This window comes from Bos grunniens, chromosome 1 (assembly GCF_055505025.1).
Source record: "Bos grunniens cultivar Pamir isolate PY7600 chromosome 1, Bosgru_T2T1.0, whole genome shotgun sequence".
NCBI classification, from domain to species: domain Eukaryota; kingdom Metazoa; phylum Chordata; class Mammalia; order Artiodactyla; family Bovidae; genus Bos; species Bos grunniens.
The window spans coordinates 89,887,568-89,914,104 of record NC_141165.1 but is presented as its reverse complement, the minus strand read 5'-3'; the positions used below and the strand labels follow the sequence as shown (position 1 = coordinate 89,914,104).

The 26,537-nt window shown below is 50.9% G+C and overlaps 1 protein-coding gene across 6 annotated transcripts in view; it reads left to right on the top strand.

Annotated features, from left to right (window-relative positions):
* Positions 1-26,537, top strand: part of PDIA5 (protein disulfide isomerase family A member 5) — a 92,771-nt gene that overhangs the window by 6,048 nt on the left and 60,186 nt on the right. Inside the window, exons 1-3 of one of the 6 annotated variants that reach the window (XM_086403004.1) lie at positions 4,389-4,407; positions 13,665-13,791; positions 16,906-16,993. Coding sequence is in view for 5 of the 6 variants with exons in the window: in XM_086402959.1 (XP_086259085.1) it covers positions 13,665-13,791; positions 16,906-16,993 (215 nt within the window). In the remaining variant the exon portion in view is untranslated. Of the gene's footprint in view, positions 1-4,388; positions 4,408-13,664; positions 13,792-16,905; positions 16,994-21,738; positions 21,845-26,201; positions 26,267-26,364; positions 26,394-26,537 lie in introns of those variants that run through there. The other 5 variants (XM_086402959.1, XM_086402994.1, XM_086402980.1 and 2 more) reach the window with 5 other exon arrangements.

The window sequence follows — 26,537 nt, the reverse complement described above, 5'->3', positions numbered from 1 at the left end:
GGATGTGGGGTTGGAATAGCCTTTTTGTATCTTTTTATTCCCTCAAGTCATACTGAGCCCCCAGCTTGGATGTGTGCTCTGTGCCCAGATGGCCTGGTCATGAGCCTGTGCCCGGCTTCAGGGTATCCCGCTCCTCACAGCTGGCCGGGGCAGGAGTAGAGATCCATCACCGCAAAGAATCCCACCATTCCTTTAACCTTGGCATGAGCAAATGTCTTTAATTCGTGAGCAGATCCTTTAATCCTTGCCTTGGAAGGTATTCATGGAGATCGAGGTCGAGGGCTTATGCTGGGGCTTAAACATAAGGGTGATATAGCTTCTGAGCCAAGTCGTGGGCTTGGCTGGAAAGCTCTGCTCCAGGGCCAAGTAGGGCAGGCTCCCGAGGAACAAGCACGTTTGCTGTCACCAAGGAATCTGACCTGGCTGGGTCCTGGGCAGGGTGTTGTATGCTATGCTATGCTAAGTCACTTCAGTCGTGTCCGACTCTGTGTGACCCCATAGACGCCAGCCACCAGGCTCCCCCGTCCCTGGGATTCTCCAGGCAAGAACACTGGAGTGGGTTGCCAGGCGGGGTGTTGTACATGCTCCTTTATTTCAAAGGAACATGGACCACCGTCTGCGTGTTACATATATCATGTTCATTCATTCCACAGATCTTTTTTTAAACAGACACCTCATGAGACTCTTTTATGAGCCAGATATACTGTGCCAAGGCATTGGGGACAAACTGATAAAAAGGATGGATACCATCCCTTCCTCCCTCTGCCTGGTGAGAGGCCACTAATTTATTATTTAATTCAAGTAGGAAGTGCTAGAAGGAGGGAGATAAAGTGGTTAGAGCGTGTGTAACAAGGGTCCCTACCCTGTTGCAGGGCGTCAGAAAAGGCCTCTCTGAAGACTTATGGACCCTTTCTCAAAAAAATGTTTTTAAATGTATAAAACAGTATGCATATGATTATAGCAGAAACCCGTGATATTGAAATAGTTATCAAAATATTTTAACAAATTGTGACAAAATAGTATGTATTTTTTTTAATGCATCATGTAGGAAGATCTAGTGACAGAGTTGATAATTTCTATAAATTGTAAGTAGTGATGAGCATAGATATCTGCAATAATCCTCTTGTTCTGAGAAGATGTGATTTCTATTGGTGACAAGGTCACGGACGTTGTCAGTGCTACTGTAATTGGTTACCTACATTCATAATAAAGGGAAGACTAAATTTCAGTGAAATTAGTGAAAATAAAGATCCCATCCAAATTCACAGACCCCCAGTGTAAGAAAAATTATCCCCAAACTTGGAAATTAAATCTGATTTCATGACTTTCTAATGTCACACTGGAGCATTGTCTAGGAAGCCCATAGGGATTGTCACTATGATTTTATTTCTTAAGACCCATACTCTGTAAACTTAGAAAGGATGCAGATGATTTCTGTTAGGGAAGAGAGAGTCTTCAGGACATTAACTGGCTTTTTATCTCATTTAACAATCATATCATACCCTTTTTCATCGATCATAACATCTTTTTTTTAAAGAATTTGGCTGTGGGCTTACAGGATCTTAGTTCCCCCAATAGTGAAAGTGTGGAGTCCTAACCACTGGACCACCAGGGAATTCCCTATAACTTCTTTAAAAAAATATTTCTATTAACCTTTTTTTTTTCCTTTCTTACATCCTCTTTTGACCTAGCTTTGTCATTTTAGTGGACCCCTTATTGAGTTAATAACACTTTGAAATATGCTCAATCTTTGCATGAAAATTGGGTTTTTAAATTTGAAAATTATACTGGATCCCTGTTGAAGAGCCATGGAGTGAGCAGAATGTGAGGTTGTGGCACTCAGAAGGGAGGTCTGGGTGGGGCTGTTAATGTAGGGGTGCGGCTCAGGTGGGGTACCCCAGGGGACAGTGTGGGGCGGGTAGAGAAGATGGACTGAGTGAGCCCTGAGGAACTTCTGCATTTACAGGATGGTGGCAGTGGGTTAAGGGAGGCCAAGTGTATTGTGCTGGGGCTGAGCAAAAGGAGAAGTGGAGGTGCCCGTCGGGTCAGCCACATGGAGGTCATTGCCGAACCTCCACCAGGAGCCTCTTTGGTGGTGGGGGCAGATCTGAGGGATGCTGAGGACTGCTTAGACGGGGAGGAGGGAGGTGGAAAATTCTGGCTGTGAAGGAGTGGGGAGTGGTATGGGGTCCAGAGAGGAGGTTTTTGAAAGATGGGTTAGTGGCCTTCCAACCCAGCTGTGACTCCAACCACCTCAAAGAGGTATGTGTAAAAATGGATTCTTGGTCTCTCCAGACCCACAAGATGATTTTCTTCAAGGATGAGGCCCAGAAAGCTATCTTTCCAGAAAGCTTTTACTTACTGCTGTTGTGTAGCTACAAACCAGAGATGTTTACAAGCTAACATTAATTTTACGTGGTGGACATATCTTGCCAGCCAGAGTTGCCTCTTTGGGCCGAGTGGCATGACACAACGTCTGCCCATGATAAGAGCCACATACACCAGTGACGCTGTGAGACTCACTTGGCTGGAGCATGTGCCGTTTTTGCTGTTTTCTGTGGGCAGTGAGGGAATTGTGCACAACAGGTAGCAGAGAAGAGATGACTCCCACTGTCCTTGAAGCTCTTTCCAGTTGGTTGCACTCAGTAGCTAGATTGGAAGGGGAAGCCAACTTGCTGGCCTCTCAGGTCTTGTTTGGGTGGAGCTCTGGGGAGTGGAGAGAGCTTGCGGGACATCAGTGGGAAGTGTGTGCATTGACAGGCAAAGACAAGAGCTTGTGATCTGTGCCTAGAAGACCTCTGAGTCCCAGTTCTGCTGTTTTAGGCTTCACCTAAGTTGAGTGCCTTTACTTCTTTGAACCTCAGTTTTCACATCTCTAAAGTAGGGATGGTACACCTCCCACACAGATTGTTTACAGCAGGTTTTCAAACATTTTTACTGCAATTCCTGCAAGAACAGTTTTGCATTTTACATTTATAACCAAGTACATATATCTATATATGAACATAACAGTTGCAGATTTTTCACTGAATACACAGTCTTGCTACAAATGTACACACTGATGTTTCCTTCTTACTGTTATTTAAAAAAAATGCTGGTGGTAACCCACTGAAGTGATTTTATAACTCTGCTCTTGGGTTAAGGCCTGAGGGATAGAAAATACTTATTTCAACTCTCAGCTTTAGGGGATTGAGTGAAATACTGTATGTCAAAGCACAGATGTATCTCATGGGTCATGAGCCCTTGAATTGTTATTTTCTTTTCAATTAATGGAGCTTTGAGACAGGGTTGGGTTTCCGGAGTGGGAATTCACCTGCTCTTCCTCAGGCCCTGCTGCCTACTTCTCTGCTTCCTCCTCCAGCTCTTCCTCGTTAGCAGGCCTGGCACACCAGGCTGGCAGCAGCCCAGAGCCCTCTTGGCTCTTGAAGAGGTTTTCCACAACATTAAAAGCTTTAGGGACTTAAGTCCTGGTTAAATGCACTGCAGTTGCAATTTCAGGATAAAAAAACCTGTTTTTATAAGCTCCTGGATCAGTCGTCCTGCCCCCGAACTGCCCCTTGTTGACAGTCACGTTTGTGCCACGGAAAATGGGTGGGAAAACTGTGGAGCCCACGTCAACGGTGTGGTTTTTAAAGGAAGCAAAATATAAGACATAACCTGGCTTTGCATTCACGGGAGCAAGTGGTGAGACGTGCGTGGCTCTTGGTCTTTCCACTTCATCTTGGGTCCGAGTCAGAGCTTCTACCTACTTGCCGGGTAATGTTGAGCAAGTTTCTAACTCTTCATTTTGGCTTCCTTATCTATAGACTAGGTATAATGAAAGTACCTACTTAATTCACTTGTCAAGAGAATGAGCTGAACAGTCATGTGAGCAGTTTTGCTGGCTCCTGGGCACACATGAACACTCTAAACTCACAGCTCCTGGAATGATCATGGCCTCGTCCCCAGACCTTTGGTGTTGGGATTAAAGAGTCCTCTCTCGGGTTGGGTTCCATCCCAGCTGAGTGCTTTCCAGTTTCCCTCTCTTTCTTTAGCGCGTTTAGCTCCTCAGCTGCAGCTAGTCAGGGGTCCACATTCCAAGGGCCAGGCTTCTGTCTTTCTGCCACACAAACACACGCACACACACACACACGCACGCACGCACGTGCCATCCAGGCAGTGTTCATTTTTATTTCAAAGGCTGCTGGGTGGTGGACTTTTGAACACTGGGAAATATCAGTGGTGAAATCTTCAAACTTGGTTTGAGGTCAGGCCTTAGCTCCTTGTGAAGAGGGTATTTAGCCATGGTGATTGGTGACAGATGCTTACAATTTGTCCATTTAAGGCGCATAAATTAACCTGTATTTAAAAGTGAACATTTCTCTCTCTCTCTCTCTCTCTTTTTCTCTCTCGTCAGAGCCATTCTAGGTATGCGTTGCATGCAGAGTTCTCTGCTGATTCTGTAGAATAGTTCTTATTAAAAACTACGTGTCAGGTGAACAGAGGAGCCAGCAGTCAGTCCGCTCAAAGTGAAGAGGGGAAGATAAGCACTGCTCTCGCTTGGGAAGGTGCCAGTGAACGCTGAGATAGATGGTCGAGGGTATCAGGAGGCCTGTGAAAGAGCGGGGGCAGTATTTGGTTGTATTCTGGGCATCTGGGCATCTCTCTTTTTTTTTTTTCTGTCTTATTTTAGGTGTTTTTTCCCTAGCTCTAATTTTGAGATAGAGAAGAGCTGCAAGAAGAGTATAAAGGATTTCCATCTTCCTTTCACTCGATTCTACAAATATTAACATTTTATCACATTTATCATACTCTCCCTCTGCATATATAAAGTTTACAGACACAATTCTCCTTTGTCCCATAAATACTTTATTGTTTCTTAAGAGGGAAGGACATTCTCTTATATAACCAGAGAACAACAGTCAAAATCAGGAATGTAGCACTTGGCTCAGGACTTGATCTAGAATCACGTGTTGCATTTGAAATTAATTGTCATGTCTCTTTAATCTCCTTTAATCTGGGCCACTTTCTCAGTCTTTGCCTTTGGGGACGTTGGCATTTTTGAAGAATGTCCCTCAGTTTTGTTTTGGATGATGTTTCCCTTCCTTCGGTACCTTTTATCAGGAAACATATGTTCATTTGACCCATTCCTGGTGGTGTTAATGTTGGTCCCTTAGTTGAGTTCTCTGCCAGATTTCTCGTCTATGAAGTTACATTTTCTTGTAGTGGAGAAATACTTGGAGATTGTTAATTGTTTCCATGATGGTAGCCAAATGATGGTAATTTTAAAAAAGTATTTGTATCAGGTATGCCTATTATGGTTAGAAAAATACACAAAGGAGAAGAATAAAATCTATTCAAGGACAAAGCCTTACTTTGGTGAATTTCTTTTTCTTCCGGTCATTTTCTTAGCATAATTGGCTGTATAGTTGTAATCATACCATGTACATTTTAAATTCTATTTTAAAAACTTAACATTAAAACAAATATCTTTTCACTGCACAATCTTTGAAAACATCTCTTAAATGCCTGTTTCATCCTGTCAAGTGGTTTATTCTAAGAAACAGTTCCCCCGATGTTGGATATTTAAGTTGTTTACAATTTTTGACTCTTATGAGTAAGAATGAGTGAGTCATATATGTGTCAGAATCTCTGCGAATTTCCTTGGGACACATTCCCAAAAGTGGAATTACCACGTGGAGAAGCAGAAATGCTTTTAAGATACTTGATTAATTGTGCCAAATAGCTTTTCAAAAGAATTGTACTGGCTTAAGTCTTTGCCAGCACTATATGACAGTCAGGTGTCATATTTTAAGAGATTCACTAACGGTGTTTTTCAATTTTTTTTAAAACCCATGATACAAAAATCAAGATTGGTGTTGAGATTAATTTCCTGTATTTTGAATTATGAAAGCATAGATATTTATTTCCAAAAGTAAATTATAGTGTAATATGGCACGTTACTCCCTTCAGTCTCTGCCACCCCACTCCTGGCCTTGGGATAGCTCCGGGAACTGGGAGCATGGGTGTGTCTAGGGCAGACTATTCAGGACATTGAGGGGCTTGGGGGCACGTGAGGAATTGGGGAATTTCACCTACAGAATCCTAAGAGTGAATGTGTTTGCTGTCTTCAGAGTGTGGTAGGCAGGCAGAATGGCTTGGGACGGGGAGGGATTGGAACTTTCTAATGACTGGAGCTGTCCAAGATGAAATGGTAGGACATGGACTTCTGTGCATTAACATGTTTAGTTTCCACAACCTTCCGGACTCCAGCGTGCTGAGCAGCCTCAGGAGATTTTGAGTACTTGGCTCTGGAGGCTGGAGACGGCATGGAGAAATGTTGAGAGGAGTCTTCTATCTGGAAACCAACCAACCCAGCTCAACTCTGAGGGATGTCCTGGCCTGTTGGTCTCCTGCAGTGGTTTCCTTACTATTAATAGTGAAGGGCTGGGGTTGCGGGGACTGAAGAGTTATTAGTTTTTCTTTCATTTGTGGGTAGCCATCACCAGGTGACCAAGATACTTGGGATGGGAATAGGCACAGTGAAACTCGAGTAATTAGGAGGAAGACAGTAAATCAAACCCTTGGTAGTCTGTCTCCTTCCTTGTAGCAGTTGATCTAAAGTATAATGCATGATTTGATGCCTTGAAGTATCCCAAATTGAGTAGTTGTTAATATTTCTTTCTAGTTAAAGCTTTTGTTTCAGTAGGCACTCAAGATCTATTTGCATGTGTGCCAGAAAACCCAGAATGATAGTGCCTCAAAGAGATTCTTTATTCCACTCACATAGAAGTCTGGAAAGGGGTGTTCCAGGGCCAGTGTATTCCTCTGTGGTATCATAGTCCCAGGTGCCTTCTATTTTGATAACTCTACATCTTTAGCAAGTCCTTCAAGGCTATGGTTTTTCCAGTAGTCATGTATGTATGTGAGTGTTGGACTGTGAAGAAAGCTGAGTGCTGAAGAATTGATGCTTTTGAACTGTGGTGTTGGAGAAGACTCTTGAGAGTCCCGTGGACTGCAAGGAGATCCAACCAGTCCATTCTAAAGGAGATCAGTCCTGGGTGTTCTTTGGAAGGAATGATGCTAAAGCTGAAACTCCAGTACTTTGGCCACCTCATGTGAAGAGTTGACTCCTTGGAAAAGACTCTGATGCTGGGAGGGATTTGGGGCAGGAAGAGAAGGGGATGACAGAGGATGAGATGGCTGCATGGCATCACCGACTCGATGGAAGTGAGTTTGAGTGAACTCCGGGAGTTGGTGATGGACAGGGAGGCCTGGCATGCTGCAATTCATGGGGTCGCAAAGAGTTGGACACGACTGAGCGACTGAACTGAACTGAACTGAACTCCACCTCATTGTCTCAAGGTAGCTGCTTGAGTTCCAGCCATCTTTCCAGATTCTAGGGAGCAGAAAGGAGGAAGGGACTAAGAAAACTCTTAGACTGTCTATTAGGGACACTTCCTAAAAGTTGCCGCATAACACTTCGGTTTACATTCCAGGGGCTGGAATTTAGCCACAGGGCCACACTTGATGCAGGGAAGACTGAAAGGTTTGACTTTTAATGTGGGTGGCCACATGCCCAAGGCAACTCAGCAGTTTCTTCTTGAGGTGTAATTACCTCACTGTACTTCTCTGGTAGTGGTCACTAGATGAGGTTTGCAGAATATCATAATTGTAAAGGACTTTGGAAATCACTTTCAACCCCTTCATTTTACAGAGAAAGACACAGAGAAGGAGGCATGGCTTGTCCAAAGTCACATAGTCAGTAAATATCAAAACCAGCACAAAACTTGGGTCTCTGACTCTTGCTACCAAACCTCTAGCTCTCAAATATTCAGCCAGCTGTGGTTCTCTGACCTGGGGTTCAGGTCATGTGTTTGTAACCTTATTCCTGGATCCCTTTACCACCAGCTTCCTAAGAGTCTAGACTTAGATTCTGACATTTCAAAACTATTTTGAGTAAGATGTGGGCTACACTAAATTAAACCAGTTTCTTCACAGCTCCAAACATAAGAAGGCTATCTTTTTTCCAGGTGACAGAGCAAAAAGAAGGTCAAGTCCCACCTCCACCCTTTTTCCTAAATGTTAAAGTTCTGTCCTCAACTCTTCCTCCTTTAGCAAGTCGCTTTTACATACTTGAATACCTCTGGCTTCATAATCTGCATTGAATAGTGAATCTGTAACAACAGACAACCTCCTGGGCTATAGAGAATGTGAGGGTGCTGGCATGTACCCCAGAGATCTGGAGCTTTTTAAAGCTGAGGGTGTAATGTGGCAAGGACTGATCTCCTGTTATCTTCCAGAATTGCATGACTCTGTGTCTAGCCTTGGTGGTGATGGTGGGTGAGGTTAAGTGAAGACAGCGGAAGTTGTGATGCGATGTATTAGAGAGAATGAGAGGAGGCAGAAAGGAGTCCAGACTCTGCACATACCTCTGATGAACCGCAGATCTGGGCTGACTGCCCCAGGGTCTTGAGAAAGGTGGCCAACAGCAGGTGTTCTGGGCTTGCAGGAAGTAGAGAGTTGGTGTAAATCCCTGCTGGGACCCTGCTTGCCCATTCTGGAAGATCTTGTCTTTTCCTGGTTGATTTGATTTTCCCCCAACCGCGGGAAGGAGGTGCTTCTGGGAAGGATCCACTTAAGGTGCTGTGAGTCTGGGAGCTTGTGGGGTAGAGGTAAGCCACTACCTCTGGCCAGGACCTGGGAGGCCCGAACTCTGTGGCTTGACCTACTGTGTGACCGTGGTAAGTAAGTTAACCTCCCTGAGCTTCAGTTTCTTCATCTGTAGGATGAGGCTAGTGCCCACTTGTCCCGGAGGGGCAGATGGGCACAAAGCCAGGAAGGACCGTCCTCCGTGTGCTGTGTAGCCGGGTAGTTATTCTCGGTGCTGATGCTGGATTTGTGTACGTGCACATTTCTTCCTGCTTGGACGTGCTGTCCTGCCTGATTGCAGGCAGGGCCCTGAAGAGGAAAAGGTGGTGCTGGGTCTCCTGTTGTCCTTGCTCTGCCTGTGATTTATCTCTCTAATAGTACTAATACAGATAATTACGAGGTTTGTGTGCTGTGTGCCAAGCATAACGTTAGGTTCTCTGTGTAGTTTAACTGCCTTGTTTGATCCTCAGCCAACACTGCAAGGCAGGTGTCAGTATTATCTTCTCCTCTTTGTAGGTGGGGAAGTGACACTCGTAACCCCTCAGATCATTCTGCTGTAAATGACAGTGCCTGGATTTGAGCCCAGGTTTGCCTGGACTCCAGACACAGTGCTCTTCCCATGTGTCTTGGCGGTGGTGAGACCACAGGGGGAGGAGAGCAAGCTTCTTGGCTGGAGGCCCCTGTTTCCAGCAGGCCCTAAAATGGGCAGACACCTATTCAGAAGATGAGGGGAGAAGCCAGTGTCCTCGACCCCATTGCCTCCAGCTGTAGTAGAGGGTGGGGGTGAGGGCCTTTGTGTTGGGCACCCTGAGTGGCTGCTGGGCTCTGCAAGGTGCCTTGTGCTCTGATTGGGGGAGGGGCTCGCGTGGAGGAGACTGCTTCTCTGATGCTGGGTCCTGGTGTTCTGAGAAGGGTGCTGTGACAGGGCTTGGGAGCTCTGGGATCAGTACTCTGATGGGGGGCACTGGCTCTCTGATGCAAGTGGGACCTGGTTTTGGGGCCCGTGTTCCCCAGCAGTAGAAGGGAGTGTCCTTCCCAGGTGTGTTCTGCCCTGCACCCAGGGGAGGATTTATGGGTCTCAGCCCAGCCGGTGGGGTAGTTCAGCCCTGATGGAAATACTGTGAAGGCTGGGGTTGGCGAGCAGAAAGAAAGCAATTATTGGGGGAAAGTCAGAAGGAGTTTGCACAGGCAACATAAGGGGATTTTTTTTTCTCTTCTTCCTCCAAAGTGAAAGACTTAGGGTGTAAAGAGCCTGCTTGCCTGCCAAACCCAGGAACAGCTCCATGGTTGGCTCGGATGGTGGCTGGCTTCCTTCGCACACATTGCCGTGTCCCCTCCTGAGGGCTTGACAAAACAGAGTTTGTGCATCATTAACATTGTTATTGTCGCCTTAGTTATTGTTATCAAGGTTTGTGGGTTGTGACTTATGAAGTCTGCAGGAAGGCTCTTGGCAGGGCTATCCAGGGCTCCCTGGAGCTGCATCTTAAGGGAGGGAAGGAGTGTGCATGCTGGAAAGGTTAGACTGAAGCGGAGGAGAAAGGAGAATGCTAAGCGGCTGGAGGAGAGTCCCCTTCGTTTAGAGGAGGGAGGAAAGGGCCGTGCTCCTGCCTGTCCCTGTGGTTGCTTGCTAAGGTGAGGGTCTGTCTGAGGCCATATATAGGGGCCTCTTACCCTCCTGTCAGAGATACTAAAGCGAGCATCTGAGCTCTTTGCACACCAAGTCCCCTGATTTCCCCTGGATCTACCTATCCTGACTATTTTCCTCTTGTTCCCTTTATTTCAAATCCTCTCCTGGCAAATCCTGCCTCTCCTGTGCCCACAAACGTCCACGTGGCTCCCCGCCTTTGGTGGAGACAGCCCGCGCTTCTCCCCACCCTGAGCCGCCAGTGCTCCTGCATGTGTGTGCTTCTCTCTGCAGCCTGGCCTCCCACTGCACTTGGCCTGGCCTTTGCCTGTGTATCTCCTCCCTGGTCTGCGTTGATGTGGTACTTCCTGCCTTCTTCCTGACTTTTCTCCTGGTCCCTCCTCCTCCTCCTCCTTACTTCTCCCTCCGGACCCTGACCTCTGAGACTTCACTGAGTCTCACTCTCCAGTCTGGAGGACACCTCGGTGGGGTGTCTTGTCCACATATCTGTGCCTAAGCTCATTATCACCTTCCTCAATGGAAACAAAAGCCTTCTCTGCTTCTCCATTCTTGCAATTTTGATTTTTGTTCCATTTGGGTCATTTCGGCTTCTACTCTTCCTCCCTTGCTTACAGATGAATAGTCATTGAGTTCTGTTGTTTTTCTCTTGAGCCTCTTGGAGTGAACCATTTCTCTTTACTTGGGTGCCCCACCAGGGAGTCCCTTCACCTCCAGCCTTCTGACTGCCCAGTCTGAGATCACAGCCAGATGGGGCTTTCGAGCCAGGCTTTCAGGGTCCCACCCCACCCACCCTGGACTGGCCCCACCGGCCCTTTCCTACCACTCTCCAGCCCAGACCCTCCCTGAATGCCCTGGGTCTGTCTGGTTTCCGTGCTCCCTCTGGGTCTCCCAAGAGCTGTCACAGACTCACCTTGTAACATGCTCCCAGCGGAGGACCTCTGCAAAGGTCAAGTGTGTGGCAGTCGTGTGTGTCATGTTTATTGTGTTGGACAAACGTATCCTAAGGGCTTTCAAGGGGCAGGTGCTCCTAGTTTAGGGAGTGGAGTAGGGATGGCGCAAGGTGAGGAGGAGATGGACCCTCCATAAAGAGTTCTTAACCAGGCCGGCTGCAGACAGTGCTACGTTTAAGCCCCAGCCTCAGTGTATTTCTGGTAGACCTGAAGCTGTCTGCTGTGTGAGGGTGAATGCTGGGGCAGAGGCTTCGGTGGTTTGTGTACTCTGAGAGTAGCTGTTGGTTAGAATATAACCGTTAGATGACCTGAGGGATTCACTGGGCTTTCTAGGAAGGAAGCTGTGGATAAGCCTTGAGACTTGGTGCTCTTGTGGTTTCTGCTGTGGACACTTTGCTGTCGCTTGGCCCAGCGGAATGCTGCTGTGCTGCCTGGGCAGGTGGGCACAGGGCCCGCCATCCCTTCCCCTTTCCTGACCCTCCAGTCCAGAAATGCAGGTGCCTCTCAGGAGCGCTGATCTGCGGGTCAGAGTTCTGAGGCACTGGTCAAGGGCAGTTGTTTCTATTGACTACCCAGGTTATTTGAGGATTAAAAACAGCAGCATCAACATGTTTTTCCAACAGATTCTTTTCTTTTTTTCTTTTAACCATGTGCATTTTGTTATGGACCTTTCTGGAACAACTTGTAATAATAAGGTGGAGTGGACTTTCTGGTGTAGTCTCAAAGCTGCTGTGTGAAGGCGGGGGGTCCTCAGGCATTGCGCACATCCTGCCAGGGCAGAATAAAGGAAAAAGCATTCCTGGACAACTCCTTCTGATGGTTTTACTCTGTGGAGAAGGTTAAGTTGCATCCAATGGCAGATTATATTTAGAAGCACTAGAATATGGACACATTTCTGTCTTGTACTCTGCTGAGATGGAAATTTACATTATATATTACAGTAACTGGTACTGTTAGAGTGCTGTATGATTTATAAGGCATGTTCGATAAGTTACCCCCTTTCATCCTCACAGCTGTCCCACGAGGGGAGGTATCATTATGTCCACATTGGATGCGAAGCACTAAGTCTGTAGAAGGTTGAGTGATGTTGCCTGGGCATCTTCGCTATTGAGTGGAGCTCAGACTCAATGCAAGACTTCTGGCTACAAAGAGGCAATGGCCTAAGAGGACCTGGGGTCACATAGAGAGACGGGGGTTCAGATGCTAGCCCTGCTTCTTATTAGCTATGCAACTTTGGTCAAACTAACTGATCTATAAGATCAAGCGCATCGGATAATCTGTAGTTGCCTCTTCTTACTACATTCCTCCTCCAGAACCCTCTTGGGGGGACTAGGTTAGCAACATTCTGGAAGAGGGAGGGGAAGGTGCTGAGGGGTAGAGGCCTAGAGAAGATGGGTGATCTCAAGGTTCAGTTTGTCTGCACCCTGCCTGGTGTCTCCTGGCAGAGCGTTTCTTATTCCGTCTCTCCAGGTGTTAACTGCGGTATTCTTTGCTGGCTGTGCAGGGGCCTGTTGGCCGGCTGTGTGGGTGAGGGGCTCTGCTGTGTCACAGTTTTGTTCAGACATTTAACAGCCTCCCCGTCCCTGCTCCTGCTTTCAGCCCACCTCTCATGCCTGCAGCAGGGCCTGGTACTTCCAGGGCCCAAGGTGTTCAGGGTTTTCTGTGGGAGAATTGGCTTGTTTCTTGTTGGCTGGTCTCCTTAGACCATTAGCTAAGTGGGGGAAGTGGAAAACCCCTCACCCACCCATTCATTCCCATCCTGAATGGGATCACATTAAGAGGCGATCATACTTCTCTGTGGATTTGGGGCTTTGGTGCTTCTAGGCGGGATGGAGTTTTCACATCGCTCCACTGTGTGACATTTGAGGGCAGGGCAGAGTACAGACCTTGACCTCGCAGAGAGGTCTTGATTGAAAGGGTGGCAGGAACGTCCATGCAGCATGCTTATGCACCCATGCAGTCCGTATGGCCTCATACAAAAAGTGCACGAAGAGGAAGGGGGAGCTGGTGGCTGGGAGTGGGCTGGAAGAGTCCCTGTGGGAGGGGTGCTACTTGGAGAGTACGTGCGTGAGTGCTAAGTTGTTTTAGTCGTGTCCCACTCTTTGTGACCCTGTGGACTGTGGTGCTCCAGGCTCCTCTGCCCATGGGATTCTCTAGGCAAGAATACTGGAGTGGCTCGCCATGCCCTCCTCCAGGGGATCTTCCCAACCCAGGGATGGAACCCGGGTCTCCTGCGTTGGCAGGCGGCTTCTTTACCACTAGTGCTGCCTGGGATTTGGAGAGGGGGTGAGGCAAAAGGCAGGTGTCGTGTTGAAAGGAGGGTTGTACCTTATCCCTCCCCAGTCAGTTGTGCCTAGGGGCAACACATCTGGGGGTGCTTCTTGTCCTCGGGCCCACTGGGACTTGGGACTCACGGTCCTTGGCTCCTTGATCCCCAGGTGGTCCTGCCGACGTGGCTGTCCTCCGCAAAGTTCTCCTCACTCATCGAGAGAATCTCTGACCCCAAGGACTTGAAAAAACTTCTCAGGACCCGGAATAATGTACTGGTGCTTTACTCCAAATCTGGTGAGTGCCTCTCCTGGCCTTGGGGCCGTGGTCAGGGATGCAGTGGGATAGAAAGGAAGGAGCGGGGGCAGAGATGGGAGGCAGAGACCCCAGGACTAAAAACTGCTCACCGAGGGTCCTGACGAAGGGGCATTAGTGCTGCTGCTTTGGATCCCTAAGAGGTTATTTTAGTTCCCTTTTACCAGGGTTCCTTAGGAAAAGCCCCCTGGAGTCCCTCAGTGCCTCAGGAGGGAGACGAAATGTGTGTGAAGGAGGCCAGAGGACACCCTGGATGGACTCTCTGGCTGCTGGACAGCAGGCCATCCCCACCAGGGCCACACTTCACCAGAGCTGTGGATTAACTGACTGACTGGGCCAGCCTGTCTCCAGCTGATGCCCCAGGCATGGGGGCACACACCCAGGCTGGCAGTCCTGGCCTTGCCTGGCCCCAGTCTGTCTCGCTCTGGGGTCAGAACAGGAGACTGAGTTTGGAGTGGGCTCCGCGCTCAGTGTGGGGTGGAAATAGCGGTTTGCTTCTTCTGACCTTGAGGCTGGAGAGGGCATCATAGACGGAGAGGTTTGCTCAGCTCTTGGCTGCGACTTCGAACATCTGACTTGACACTGTTCCAGCAGAGTTAAGTGTTCTTGCTGCCCTCAAGGATGCCAAGTTTTCTGTGCCCCAGAGAAGCAGTAGCCGGTAGTCGGGGCCAGTTCCGGCACAGCTCTCTCAGCAGCTCATACTCGACACCCAGCCCAGGGCGGGAGCAGGGAGGTGGTGGTGCTGATGGATCTTCTGGATAGACACGTGTCCCTCCTGAGGCCTGCGTCCTCCACACACCCGGCACGTGCTGGCCCATGCCGTTCTGAGGGCCTGGCACACGCTCCCAGGGATTGTTTTTCTGTTGGGAATGGGGGAAACTGAGGCAGGGGGCAGTAAGAGTCGCTCCTGAGGCCTGGGCTCCAGGGCCCTGAACAAGCGTGTCTCAACATCCTTGGGTGCCCCTGGAGCTAGGGGGTCGTCAGCCCACCCAGGAACATGCTCACTTTCTTCCCTGTGCACACCCGTTCCCATAAGCTCACCTTCTTAGAAGGGCTCTGCAAGGAACTTCTGAGACACACTCTCATTTGCTGCCTTGCCATGAGGGAGGCGGAGAAGGCAATGGCATCCCACTCCAGTACTATTGCCTGGAAAATCCCATGGACGGAGGAAACTGGTGGGCTGCAGTCCATGGGATCGCTGAGGGTCAGACACGACTGAGTGACTTGACTTTCACTTTTCACTTTCATGCATTGGAGAAGGAAATGGCAACCCACTCCAGTGTTCTTGCCTGGAGAATCCCAGAGATGGGGGAGCCTGGTGGGCTGCCTTCTATGGGATCACACAGAGTCAGACACGACTGACGCGACTTAGCAGCAGCAGCGTGAGGAGGCAGTGCAGGTTGTCAGGTGATGTCCAGTTTACGAGTGAGGAAATTGGAGCTGCCTGGCCTAAGGTCCTTCAGGCGGTGGACGCTAGGGCGGGTCCCTCTGTCCCCTTTTTTTGCCTGGCCTCCTCTGCTGGAGGCAGGAATAACGTGCAAAGTCTGCAGTGATGGAGGCTCAGCCACCAGGAAAAGATGCGGAGAGTAGAGAGTGGGAAGGTGAGGTGTCTAGCCCAGGGCCTGAGGGGCTGGGAGCGCTCTTGTTTTCTCTTCTGCCCTGGCCCAACCTCTGTCCCTGCCTCTTGGCAGTGGAGCTCTCAGCAGCCCTGTGCACCTGGCTCCTCCCTGGTCTGGATCTCTGGGCTTGGACCCCAGTGGTCATTTTACCTTCATGCCTCCTGCCCAGGCCTGTCCTGACACTGGGGACCTCCCGTGGCTTCAGGAGCACTGGCTTCTCTCCCCTCCTCTTCCTAGCCAGTGCCTCCCTTTCCATGGCTGAAAGGCAGGCTTAGGGAGAGGGCTTCATGTGCTCTACTCAAGTTTCCCTCCCCCGCCTCCCGATCCCAGTCTGAAGGGTGAGGACGACCTTTCCCACCTCGGCTGAGCCCCCGCAACCCCCCACCCCCCGCATTGGCCTGGGGGTTTCAGGGAGGGCCTCTGTGGGTGGCTCTGTGCAGGGCTCTTGAAGGATGTTTTCTGTTCACTGCATAAAAGACTCAGCAGGCTTTGTGTTCACAAACAGCTTCCATTATCCACACTAGAAAAGGAGATCTGAGGAGGCAAATAATTCAGATATCATTTCTGCTTGGCTTTGAAACATATCATGCAGTTTCTGGCGGGTGAGGGCGGCAGCCTGCTGTCCCCACAGTGTCTGCATAGGGGCCCTTTCCAGGGAGCTAGCTGACAGGGACAATGGGGGAACGTGACAGCCCGGCCACAGCCACCACGCAGTGGAGCACCACAGGCTGGTGGCATGGTGATCCTGGCCACAGGGGCTCCATGTCTAAGAGCCTGCCCTCGTAGCGTACATTCCAGGGGCTCTGCCCCAACACTTCGTCCTTTCTCATGCTCACTCTGCCTGGCCCTGAGGCGTAGTCCGTGGTCCTGCAGCTGACCCCCCCGGGGTACTGCCAGGCTGGAGAAGCAGGCTGTGAGAGTGACTTGGGTACATTTAGCGTCAGTCCATCAGAGACCAGAGTCGCAGGTAAACCTCATTTAATCACGGTGTTATGCAGAGCCCCTAGGTGAGTGTGTGATGCACAGGTGAAGGAAAGGGTCTAGTCCCTGCCCTTGTCAGTTCCCAGGTTGGGCACCAGGTCAGGCAAGCGTGGAACCAGCAGACTCATTGCCTGCTTAGTTATAGAACTGTAATTGTTTGGTTATAGAATTTTCAAAGTGTGTCCCAGAAAGGTAACGAGTCAGAGATTCTACAGGGAGTTGAGGATCTACCTGAGAGACTTGGCAGAGTGAGGTGTGAGACGTGGCTTGAAGGAGGGGTGACGGGTTCTGCGTCTGTGAGGGTGGCGGGAGCGGGGCTTTCTGAGAAGAGCTGGATGGTCCTCAGTTAGAACCGTTGCCCACAGGGATGCATTCTAGCTGGTGCTCAGAACCTCGCCTCTAGGACTGGCCTCCGTCCTTCCTTGCCGAGGCAAGATGGCAGGGGTGGGGGCAGTGTGCTTGGGTACAGGTGTTTATTTGTTTGTTTATTTTGCAGAAGCTGCAGCTGAAAGTCACCTCAAGTTATTGTCTACTGTCGCCCAGGCAGTGAAAGGACAAGGCACCATCTGCTGGGTGAACTGTGGGTATGATCCTGGGGACGTGGGACATGGTGGCTGGAGGGCGAGGGGTGGGCTCTGGTAGGTTGGGTGGGAATTGTTCCTGATTGATATTCTGGGAGAGGAGGTATGATGGAGAGACAACTGCAGAAGGACGCCCTCCCCCGAAACCCCCCAGTGATGCTGCAGGACCGCTATGGGCTGGAGAAGGGTAGGTGTGGCTCCCCCTCCTGTCTTTCCCCACCCCTCTTCTTCCCTTTTACATAGTACTTTTACTTGTTACTCTGTTAGTCATGCACTTGATTTTTGTCTTCTCAGAGGGTGGCAGAAGGAGCCTTGATGCCCGAAGAGGCAAGATGATTTTCAGGGCCACTTGGTGGGCTCGTTTATGGGGGGAATCTGCGTTGAGAACCATGTGCTTTACCCGCAGCCCAGGCCCTTCATGGGGGTCTCCAGGGCCCACAGGGCACAAGTTGGGAGTCAGCTGGCAGACCTGTCTGTTGCCCTGGCTTCCGAGGTGGCTCCGTCACACGGGTCAGTCCTGGACAGGTGGCTGAGTCCTTCCAGCTCTTTGCTCTGGCCTGTGTCCCTACCCCAATGTGTCCCGATGACAAGGCTGTGAGCTGCTCCTCCTCCTGCTGCCCCTGCCCCCTCCCAGAGACTCTGTGTCACTGTCATGGTGGCAGAATCACACGCCAGCCCACAGGAGGCCCCTTCTGAGTGTGGCAAAGGGGGCGCTTTGAACTCCTCAGATCCTTCTGAGTTTGGGGGTTTTAAGTCCATGGTGTTTTCGGCTTCCCTTCCTTCTCCTCATTAGGAGTAATTGCCACATCTCTCCACATTCAGCACTTTTGCTGCTGGGATTTATATACACACACCTCTTGTCACATAATTAGTTCCCAATTGGGCATAGATTGGCAAAAACAGAGCAAAGACACAGACAGTGAAACATACGGAAAAGGTCGGGAAGAATAGGTTTGTTCTTTACACGTTTGTTGAGCACTGTCTGCCTGCAAGGCACTGCACTGGGTGGACACCAGCATTTACATGTCCTTCTGATCGAGGACAGGAGGTGTTCCCAGGGCCGCTGGGTCCTCACCTGGATGTGGGGTTTATTGGGAACGTGAGTTTGGGAAGAGCAGGGGAGAGGATCACAGGTAGTACTACAGTTTTGTTAGTATGGGGACGAGGTGGGGCTCTCCTGGGAACATGGCAGTTCTTTTCCTGCATGGCCCATAAGGGTCTTTGTAACCTTTAATATCTCTGTCCTTGCCTGAGTCACAAACCTTTTACTACTCTGTGGGTTCCGTGAGCTGTTACTCACGGGGCTCCACTCCAGTGCAGTCATCTCCCTCTTCAACCTAAGTTCTCAGTGGCTGTTTTGCAAATAAACTTCTGGGACACAACTGTTTTATAAGTTGGTAACCTCAAGCTGCAGAGGAGCCTGGTAGGCTGTAGTCCATGGGGCCGCTAAGAGTCAGACACGACAGAGCGACTTCACTTTCACTTTTCACTTTCATGCATTGGAGAAGGAAATGGCAACCCACTCCAGTGTTCTTGCCTGGAGAATCCCAGGGACAGGGGAGCCTGGTGGGCTGCCGTCTCTGGGGTCGCACAGAGTCGGACACAACTGAAGCGACTTAGCAGCAGCAGCCTCAAGCTGGTCCTGCCTGTCATTGGAGAGAACTGATAGAAAGTCATATTTTGACAAAGCACTGAATGAGAGCAGAAGACGTCTTCGTCAAGCAGTGTTTGCTGTACTGTGTGTGTGTGTGTGTGTGTGTGTGCGTGCGTGTGTGTGCATGCGTGCGCGCGCGCACCTGTCTGGCCTCACACCTCCCGATTGATTCAAACACCAGTTTAATGGAACAGATGGCTCACTAAACAGTTGACGAGATTTCAGTTGTTGGTTGCTTCTAGTTCAGAGTGGGTCTGGAAGTGTTCTTGTCTCCCAGGTGTGTCTCTCTCCTGTATTTTACCAGGACTGCTCTGTGTGACTGGCAAAGTGATAGAGCCCGTTAGAGGGGATAGGGTGTTCTGGAATCTCCATACCAAGCCAATGGAGCCTCATCACAGGGAGTTCTTCCCAGGCTTGTAGGTGGCGGAAGTGGGCGGGAGAGCTTGGTTTAGGTGGATGAACCCCATCCACCTGGGTCCATTCACTTGAGCACTTACTCTGTGCTTTGAGGCACAGACCTGGCTAATAGTGTCTTTGAGGATTGCAGTGTGCAAGGAGGCAGCAGACATCTAGCCAGGTGATTACAGTCACTTCATTCATTCTGCCTAGAAAGGTTGAAGACAACTTCACAGAGGAGGTTGAGTTCAGACTTGGGGCAAGCCTTCAGAGGACCAAGTCTTTCACATGCCCGGGGCTTCCCTGCAGGCAGCTCCCTGTGGTGTGGCCCCTTGGGTTGTCTGGCCGATGGGACTGGAGGTGACAGTCCTGCCTTGCTCCCTGGACAGGCAGGACTGTATGGGACTGGGCTTGGTGTGTAAAGACAGACTAAGAAGAAGAGAACTGGGGACTCATTTGGAGACATAATGTCTGGAATCAATAAAAAGTGCCACTGGGAGAGAGAATCCTGTGATTTGATGCTCTAAGATGAAGATCTAGGGGGCAACTTATGACTTTAAAGAGGTAACCTGAAGACAAAGGGTTGACTGTTCACATAATTGCTACTCAACTCATGCCTCTAAGAGGAGGCATAAGCTGAAATATTAAGTAGCTTTTAAAAGTTTAGATAAGTAGGTGGATTATGGAGCTATAATGGATGATGTTGGAAGCCAGAATATCAGAGGTAGGATACAACTAAATCTTCCCCAGAACAACCACAGGGGTAGAACTGGGAGCTCTGGTCCATGCGGGCCGCCCTGGGGGGCAGGGCACGGATCACCATTACACAGGGAGATCCCCATGGATGTGAGCTGGAGAACCCCTTCTGTCAGCTCTCCTGCTCAGAGATTTCTGAACGTGCCCCATAAACCATTAGGGGAACCCAGTGTGTTCTTTCCAAGCCCTGTGATGACAGCTCTTAACCGTCGCCTTAACAGCACTCAGCTGTGTTCTTGAGTCTGAATGAGATGCCCCTGGGGTGGGCAGATGGAAGGGCAGAAATGCTCCGGCGAGTGCTCTCCTCTGCTCTGCAGGCGTGTGAGCGGGGACCACAGGTGAACAGCCGGAGCACGGCTGCCCTTGCATGGGCCCTGCTGCATGTGGTTCCCCACCTCTGCGTCCCGCCTTGCCAGCGAAGGGATGGAGGCAGAATAGGGATGCCGGGTCTTGCGGTGGGATGATGGCCCCTCTGCTTTCCTCCTTTAGAAGGCAGGTGAGGGGGCCAGGGGGCATCTGGGGGAGAGAAGACAGTGCTCCAGGGTGGGGAGTCTGTAGAGTGTGTGCTGTAATGACACAGCCCCTGGCTGAAGGGTCAGCTCAGCTGCTTAGTAGCCCAGTGACCCTGGCCAGGTCGCTTACCCTGAATCTGTTTACTCATCTGTAAACGGAACAATAATACATAGTCTGCTTTCTTTCTGGGTCCGTGGTGAGGATCAGGTAAATGAAAGTTCTTTGTAGAATAGAATTTAAATCTGAGATCCCATTCTACTCTTTTTATTTTTCATCTGGGCCAGTTTGTTAGGGCATCAAGAAGCTGGAGGGAGGGAGATGATGTATTTGTCTTCAAGAGCTTTTCCTTGGGTGAGGACCCCTTGGTCATTGTGAGGATGCCTCTGAAGAGAGATGAGTCAGCTGCAGTGCACAGGCTGTTCTGTTTGGACCCTTAAGAACTATGGGGTGCTGTGAAACTTGTGGGACTGTAGGTTTGAGGCCTGGCTTTGAGCCTAGGCTCTGACAGCAAATAGCTGTGTGACCTTTGGCAAGTCACTGCCTGTCTCTGGGCTTCAGTCTACTCTTGGGTGAAACATGGAGTTGAATCTTCCAAGTTGCTCTCATCCCTACATAGCCTGGTTGAGAACATTCTGGAGCTACCAGGCTCTTACATGTGTACACATAGGTGCCTGTATGTATGCACATGAAGGCACATGTATTCATCTAAGTGTGTGGGAGGGTGTGTCTTCTGGTCTTCATGCCTTTCCCCACCCTAGGTATCTGCCTCTGACATCCCTCCTGTCCTTCCCTCTCAGCCTCTCTCCTCCTCTGTTCCTCTCCTTTGATGGTTTCTCTTGCCTCTTCCTTTCTCTGGTCCCTGCCCATTCTTTTGGTCTTTTTCCTCCTCTCTTCTCTATGTGGATATTTCTTCTCTTTTCCTTGCTTTTCAGGCTCTTTCCTCCCTACCCCTGCCTACACACCGACAGCCACACACACCCTTCTCTGCCGGTTTTCTCCCAGGCCCCAGGCCCGTAACTTGTTGCTCTGAGGTGTCTGTAGGCTTTCTGGCCTCCGTCCAGGGACCTGTCAGCTCTCCCTTTCCCTCACTCTACCTCCTGGCTCAGATGTCAGCAGCCACACTCGGGTTGGCTGGTGGTACTTGTTCAGCTCTTAAGTGGGTTGTGTGTAAGGGAGTTGGTATTCCCTGCGTGCTCTGCAGCCTGGCATCGGGCTCGGCCTTGGCTCGGAGTGCTGCTGTCTGGACAGCAAAGCTGGAGCCAGCAGGCGGGACCTGTGCCCGGCGTGCTGATTCCAGGGGCTGATTCTCACTGGGCCGAGGCAGCCTTATGGGGTGCTTGCCGCTTTCTTCTCCCGAGGGTGAAGGTCATTATGTTACGGCATTTTCCTCCTTCCCCGCTCTCATTCTCCCATCTGCTGTCTTTCTCCAGGAGCAGCACTGGCTTCCCAGATCCGAGATGGGGGGGCCTGCCAGGGCAGGCATAACATATTTTGAAGCCCATGTTTTCTTCCAGAAATTATTTGCTCCTTTACATGTAAGCATGTGGAATTACCATGGGATATAAAGTGGGCTTCCAGAAACGGTTGTCGTGCTTTTGTTGTAGCTTCAGACACCTCCTGGCATGCTGCCATGCTCTCATGAGGGCTCTGTGTCCCCTCCAGAACCGCTGGGCTGGGGAAGCAGGTGGAGGATGGGATGACACACTCCTCTTTCTTGTGTCCTGTCTCTCTTATGAGCTCTGCTGGGTGATTCATGCTCGATCAGGTGCCTTCTTGAGGTCGTACCCAGGAGGACAGGCAGACCTGGGAGGATCCTGCTGTGGGAGTCCCGTTGTCAGCAGGGCTAATGACCAGCCCCCCAGGTCCTGGCAAACTGGAGGCCTAGCTCTTCCAGGGCTGTTCTCTGTCTCCCGGCTTTGTCCTCCAACCCCTTCCTTCCATGTCGTCCTCTACAAGTCACTCTGATGCTGTTTCTTGCTCACTCGCTCATCTTTCATTTTCTTCATGTCTCTGAAGGGGGGAACATGTCCCACCTTTCCTCTCCTTCTCACCCTCAGGGTCACAGGTACATCTGCTCAGAATCCTGCCGTGTTAGACCCAGCAGATAGGGTCTCTTCTTTGGTGGGGAAACGGACCCCAGGAAGGCTGAGTGGGCCAAGGGCACACAGTGTCCAAGACAAGCTGGGGATCCTTATAGTCTGCTTTCTGCCTGCTGCAGGAGGCTGCCCAGGGTTTGAGTGGATGTAAGGTTGTTGCCTGGCCAAGCGAGGATCTGATCGTGAGTTAGGAGAGAGATGATGGAGGTTCAGATCTTTTTTGAATCTCCACCATCTGTCCTGGCTTCTGGCTCCTGGTTCATCCGTCGTATGCAGGCAGCCTGCCTTGGTGTTTTAGTAATACTTGACCCCATAGGGGGATGGAAAGCTCTGTCCAGCTTGTGTGACAGCTCTGCATTTTGCAGCTGGGGAACCAGGGTCCTGCTGGAGGTCACAGGCTGGCTAGTGGCAGAGCCAGACCTAGATGCCCAGTCGCTGCAGCTGGCGGCCACTGCGGGAGGATTTCCTACTTAGGCTGTGACTTCTGTAAGTCGAGTACCCCCTTGCAGAGCCTCCAGCACCTTACTTCTCCCTCTTCTGCTTTCACCCTCTCACCTTTTATCTCTGGTGGGTCTCTTGAATGATCCTCATTGCACGTGCAGATCTAGTAAGCACAGCACTGTATACCTGCAGCCACTCTCTGCACTGCTGGCCAGCGACCCACAACAAAGTTGAACAAAAACACTGGGCTGTCTGGGCTGGGGATAGGGAGGGAAGTGTGAAAAGGCTTCAGTGATCTTCCTCCACATTCTCTGTAGAGCAGAGTCCAGGGAGGCGGGGGAAGAGGGGATGTGGCAGGTCGGGGTGAGTAACCAGTAACCAGGCAGAGGACGGTGAGGAGCCAGCAGAGAAGGCTGGTTCCTGCAGGACAGTCTGGGGAGTGACAGGTGAAGACCTCTGCACTGCCAGTCACTTTCTGTGGTTGTCCCCTCCCTCTCATCCCAGCAAAGCAGCTCATTCCCTGTTGTCTGCCTTTGTCTCCTTCCCTGCCAGAGCATTAGTCATTGGCTAGGGAAGGGCGGGAGCACAGTTAACTGCGAAATCTATCAACCCAGATCCTTTTAAGTCCCTGAGCTTGGGTAATTTCTCCCCTTCTTGAACTCTTACGACTTTTCGTGTACTGCACAGTTAGTGCATATGTGCGCACACACACACACACACATACACACTCTGAGAGTCAGAATCATAGGACGGAGGGGAGCCGATCTGAAAGCGCACTGTCAGGAATTGTCACCTGGCAGGATTCCTGGAGCTAAGTAGGCAGAGCCCAGAGAGCCAGCCATGAGCGCCTCATCCCAGCACGACAGCCAGCATCACTCACTCACTCACTCAGGCTATTTATAGAGCGCCTGCTATGTGCCCTCAGCCGTTGTAACCCTGGGGAACCAGCCATGAACAAAACAAAGCCATTGGCTTGGTGGAGCAAACCTTTCTGATGGGGCTGACAGTCAGTGGACATATTGGGGGAAGGGCAGAGAGCCAGTGGGGAAGGGCGGGCGGCAGTGCCAGATGAGGGGGCATGAGGTGCTGGGATCTGAGAACAGAGGTGCTCATAGAGGTTGGGAAGCGGGCTCCCCACCCACCGTCCTAGGTGCCTGCGCGCGCTGTGTGTGTGTGGGGGGGGGCGGTGGGGGGTGGGGGTGTGTGAAGCAGAGGAGAGGAGAGGGTTGCAGAGTCAGCCTGAGGGATCCTGTGGCCAAGATGGAGTTGTGGTTGCTGGAGGGTCATGGGGTCCTAGGCTGGCAGCGGGTGGGGCTGGACATGCCTGAGAGGAACCTCCATGCCCACCCCCAAAGCTCCACCCAGCCCAGCCAGCTGCTTTGGGACAATACTCCTAAGCCTGGCCTGGATTCCCCGGGACAGCAAGGCTTTTTCCCAAGGAGTAGGTTTTTTCTGCACAGCCAGCCGGGGTTGGGGTTGCAAAGACTAGGCCCCGTCTCTCCTCTCTTTGCTTCATAAAATCACAGGAAGAGGCTGCCAGCCAGGCTCCATGAGGAGAGCGCTGGTGTGAGGCTGCCTTGCAGTCTGGGCGCCCCTGCTGGATGCTAGCATAGGGCAAGGGTGCGGCAGGTACCTGAACCTGGTTTCTGCCATAGCCGCTATTTGTTGTCATGTTTGAGTGGACAGTAGGTGGTCCCAGAAATCGTTGCATAAAGCAGAACAAATCCGGACAGGGAAAGTGCCAAGGGAATGGTTGTAAACATCCCAGTTGAGCCCTCTCGTCTTCCTTGGGGCACGGAAAGGGCACCTCGGACACAGTTGTCAAACAGACCCTGCTGCCTGTCCATGTGGCTTCACCACAGAGCACGTGTGGGACAGGGCAGACTAGACGGTAATCACCACCGTCAGTGGGTGCGTGGCTTCGTGGCTGCACCTTACAGGCCCCCACGCTCTTGGCCCTTCTGGGTCCCCTCCGCACCCCAGCTTCTCTGTCCTCTCTGGACTCCCTATCTTAAAAGATTCTCACCTCCCTGGGGGAGCAGCCATGGCTGCGTCATTAGCCTTCCTTCCTGAGATCATTGAGCGTTTCTTGAGTTCTCTGTGAGCTGGGGCAGGGTTGTGGCTAGAAGCTGCAGGGGCTACAGTGATGGCCACTACAAGTAGGACTGCGTAGGGAGGGATGGTGTGGAGGTTTCGGGGGGTCCCTGAGTGTGCCTGACACACCCTCTCCAACCCACGCACCTGGCCGGTAAGACATGCTTCTTGAATTGCAAATTGCATATTCACACTTGAAATGAGGTTCCATAGTGTTGCCTGTCCATTGTGAGTGTGGCTTTTAGAATTGAGCTGAATGGTGTAATTAGTCCATCTGCTCCAGGGCTGGTGCACAGCTGTGTGAAGCTGATGGCTGTCAAAGGTGAACAGGTGGGAGCTGACAGGACTTCCCTCAGGTGGTGGTCATACCAGGCAGAGCAAATTTTCTCATGCAGTGTGTACCCACTCCAGTGTTCTTGCCTGGAGAATCCCAGGGACGGGGAAGCCTGGTGGGCTGTCGTCTATGGGGTCACACAGAGTCGGACGCAACTGAAGTGACTCAGCAGCAGCAGCAGTGTAGTCAGCTGGGATTGGTGCAGGGTGGGGGGGCTGCTGAGAGACCCTCACTGAGTAGTCCACTGAGATGTGGGGAGAGGGTCCTGGCATGAGGAGCAGGGCCGTATGAGTGGGGTAGCTGGTTGCCTCTGGTTGGAAGTTGGGAAGACTTGGCTGAGTGTGGTGAGGTCATAGGGAGGCTGCAAGAGCAGGTGAGGTCTCTGAGGGGACTGGTGCAGGGCACAGGGCAAACCAAGCCTCATGGGGGTGGGAGAGGGGTTGGAGAGATGAGGGAGAGCCAGGCAGGGTAGCAGCAGGCATCAGATCACCTGGGAGCCTCCTTAAAACACGGTTGCATGAGGACCCGCTGGGCGTTTTGATTGAATAGGTCTGGGAAGGAGCTGAGAATTTGCACTTCTGACAGGCTCCTGGGCTGTGGTGATACTGCTGGTCCAGGGACCACGTTTTGAGATCAGAGGTCTAACAGAACGGGAAGCAAGATTAGAGGGGTCATGCATAAGCACTTGGGGAACAGTGGATGGCACCCGGCCGACGCGTCTCGTTAGAAGGGCTGCAGGGGTGTGATCCTGCAGACGCTAGCACCTCACTGAACCTTTCGCTGTTCTCTCTCTGGCTTTTATCAATAACTGATCAGATTTTGTAACTCCTTCAACATCATAGAACATTTTTCTCCTACCCTGGTCTGGTGGTGGCACATGCCGCAAATCAGAGGTTTAAAAAAAAAAAAACTCGCTGGGGCCACAGGTGGAGCCTCTGAGTCATGGTCTGCGAGAGGGTCAGGGAATCAGTATGTTTGAAAACTTCCCCCAGGTGATTCTAATGAGCAGCCGGGATTGGGAACCACTCCCCTGAGCTTGTTTTTCTTAAAATGTGCCACCTGCCCACTAAGCTTTTAGGGAACTTACTTTGTCTGGATCCACCAGATGGCCCCTTACAGGCAGTGATCTGTCCTCCCCATCTGCTTGCCTCTGTCTTTCCAGATCAGTCCAGATCCTGCTGGTTTCCCTCCTTCCTCCAGTTCTCTGAGAACTCATTTGTAGTGAGGGCCTCACTTGCTATTGAGAATCCTAAGTTATCTCCT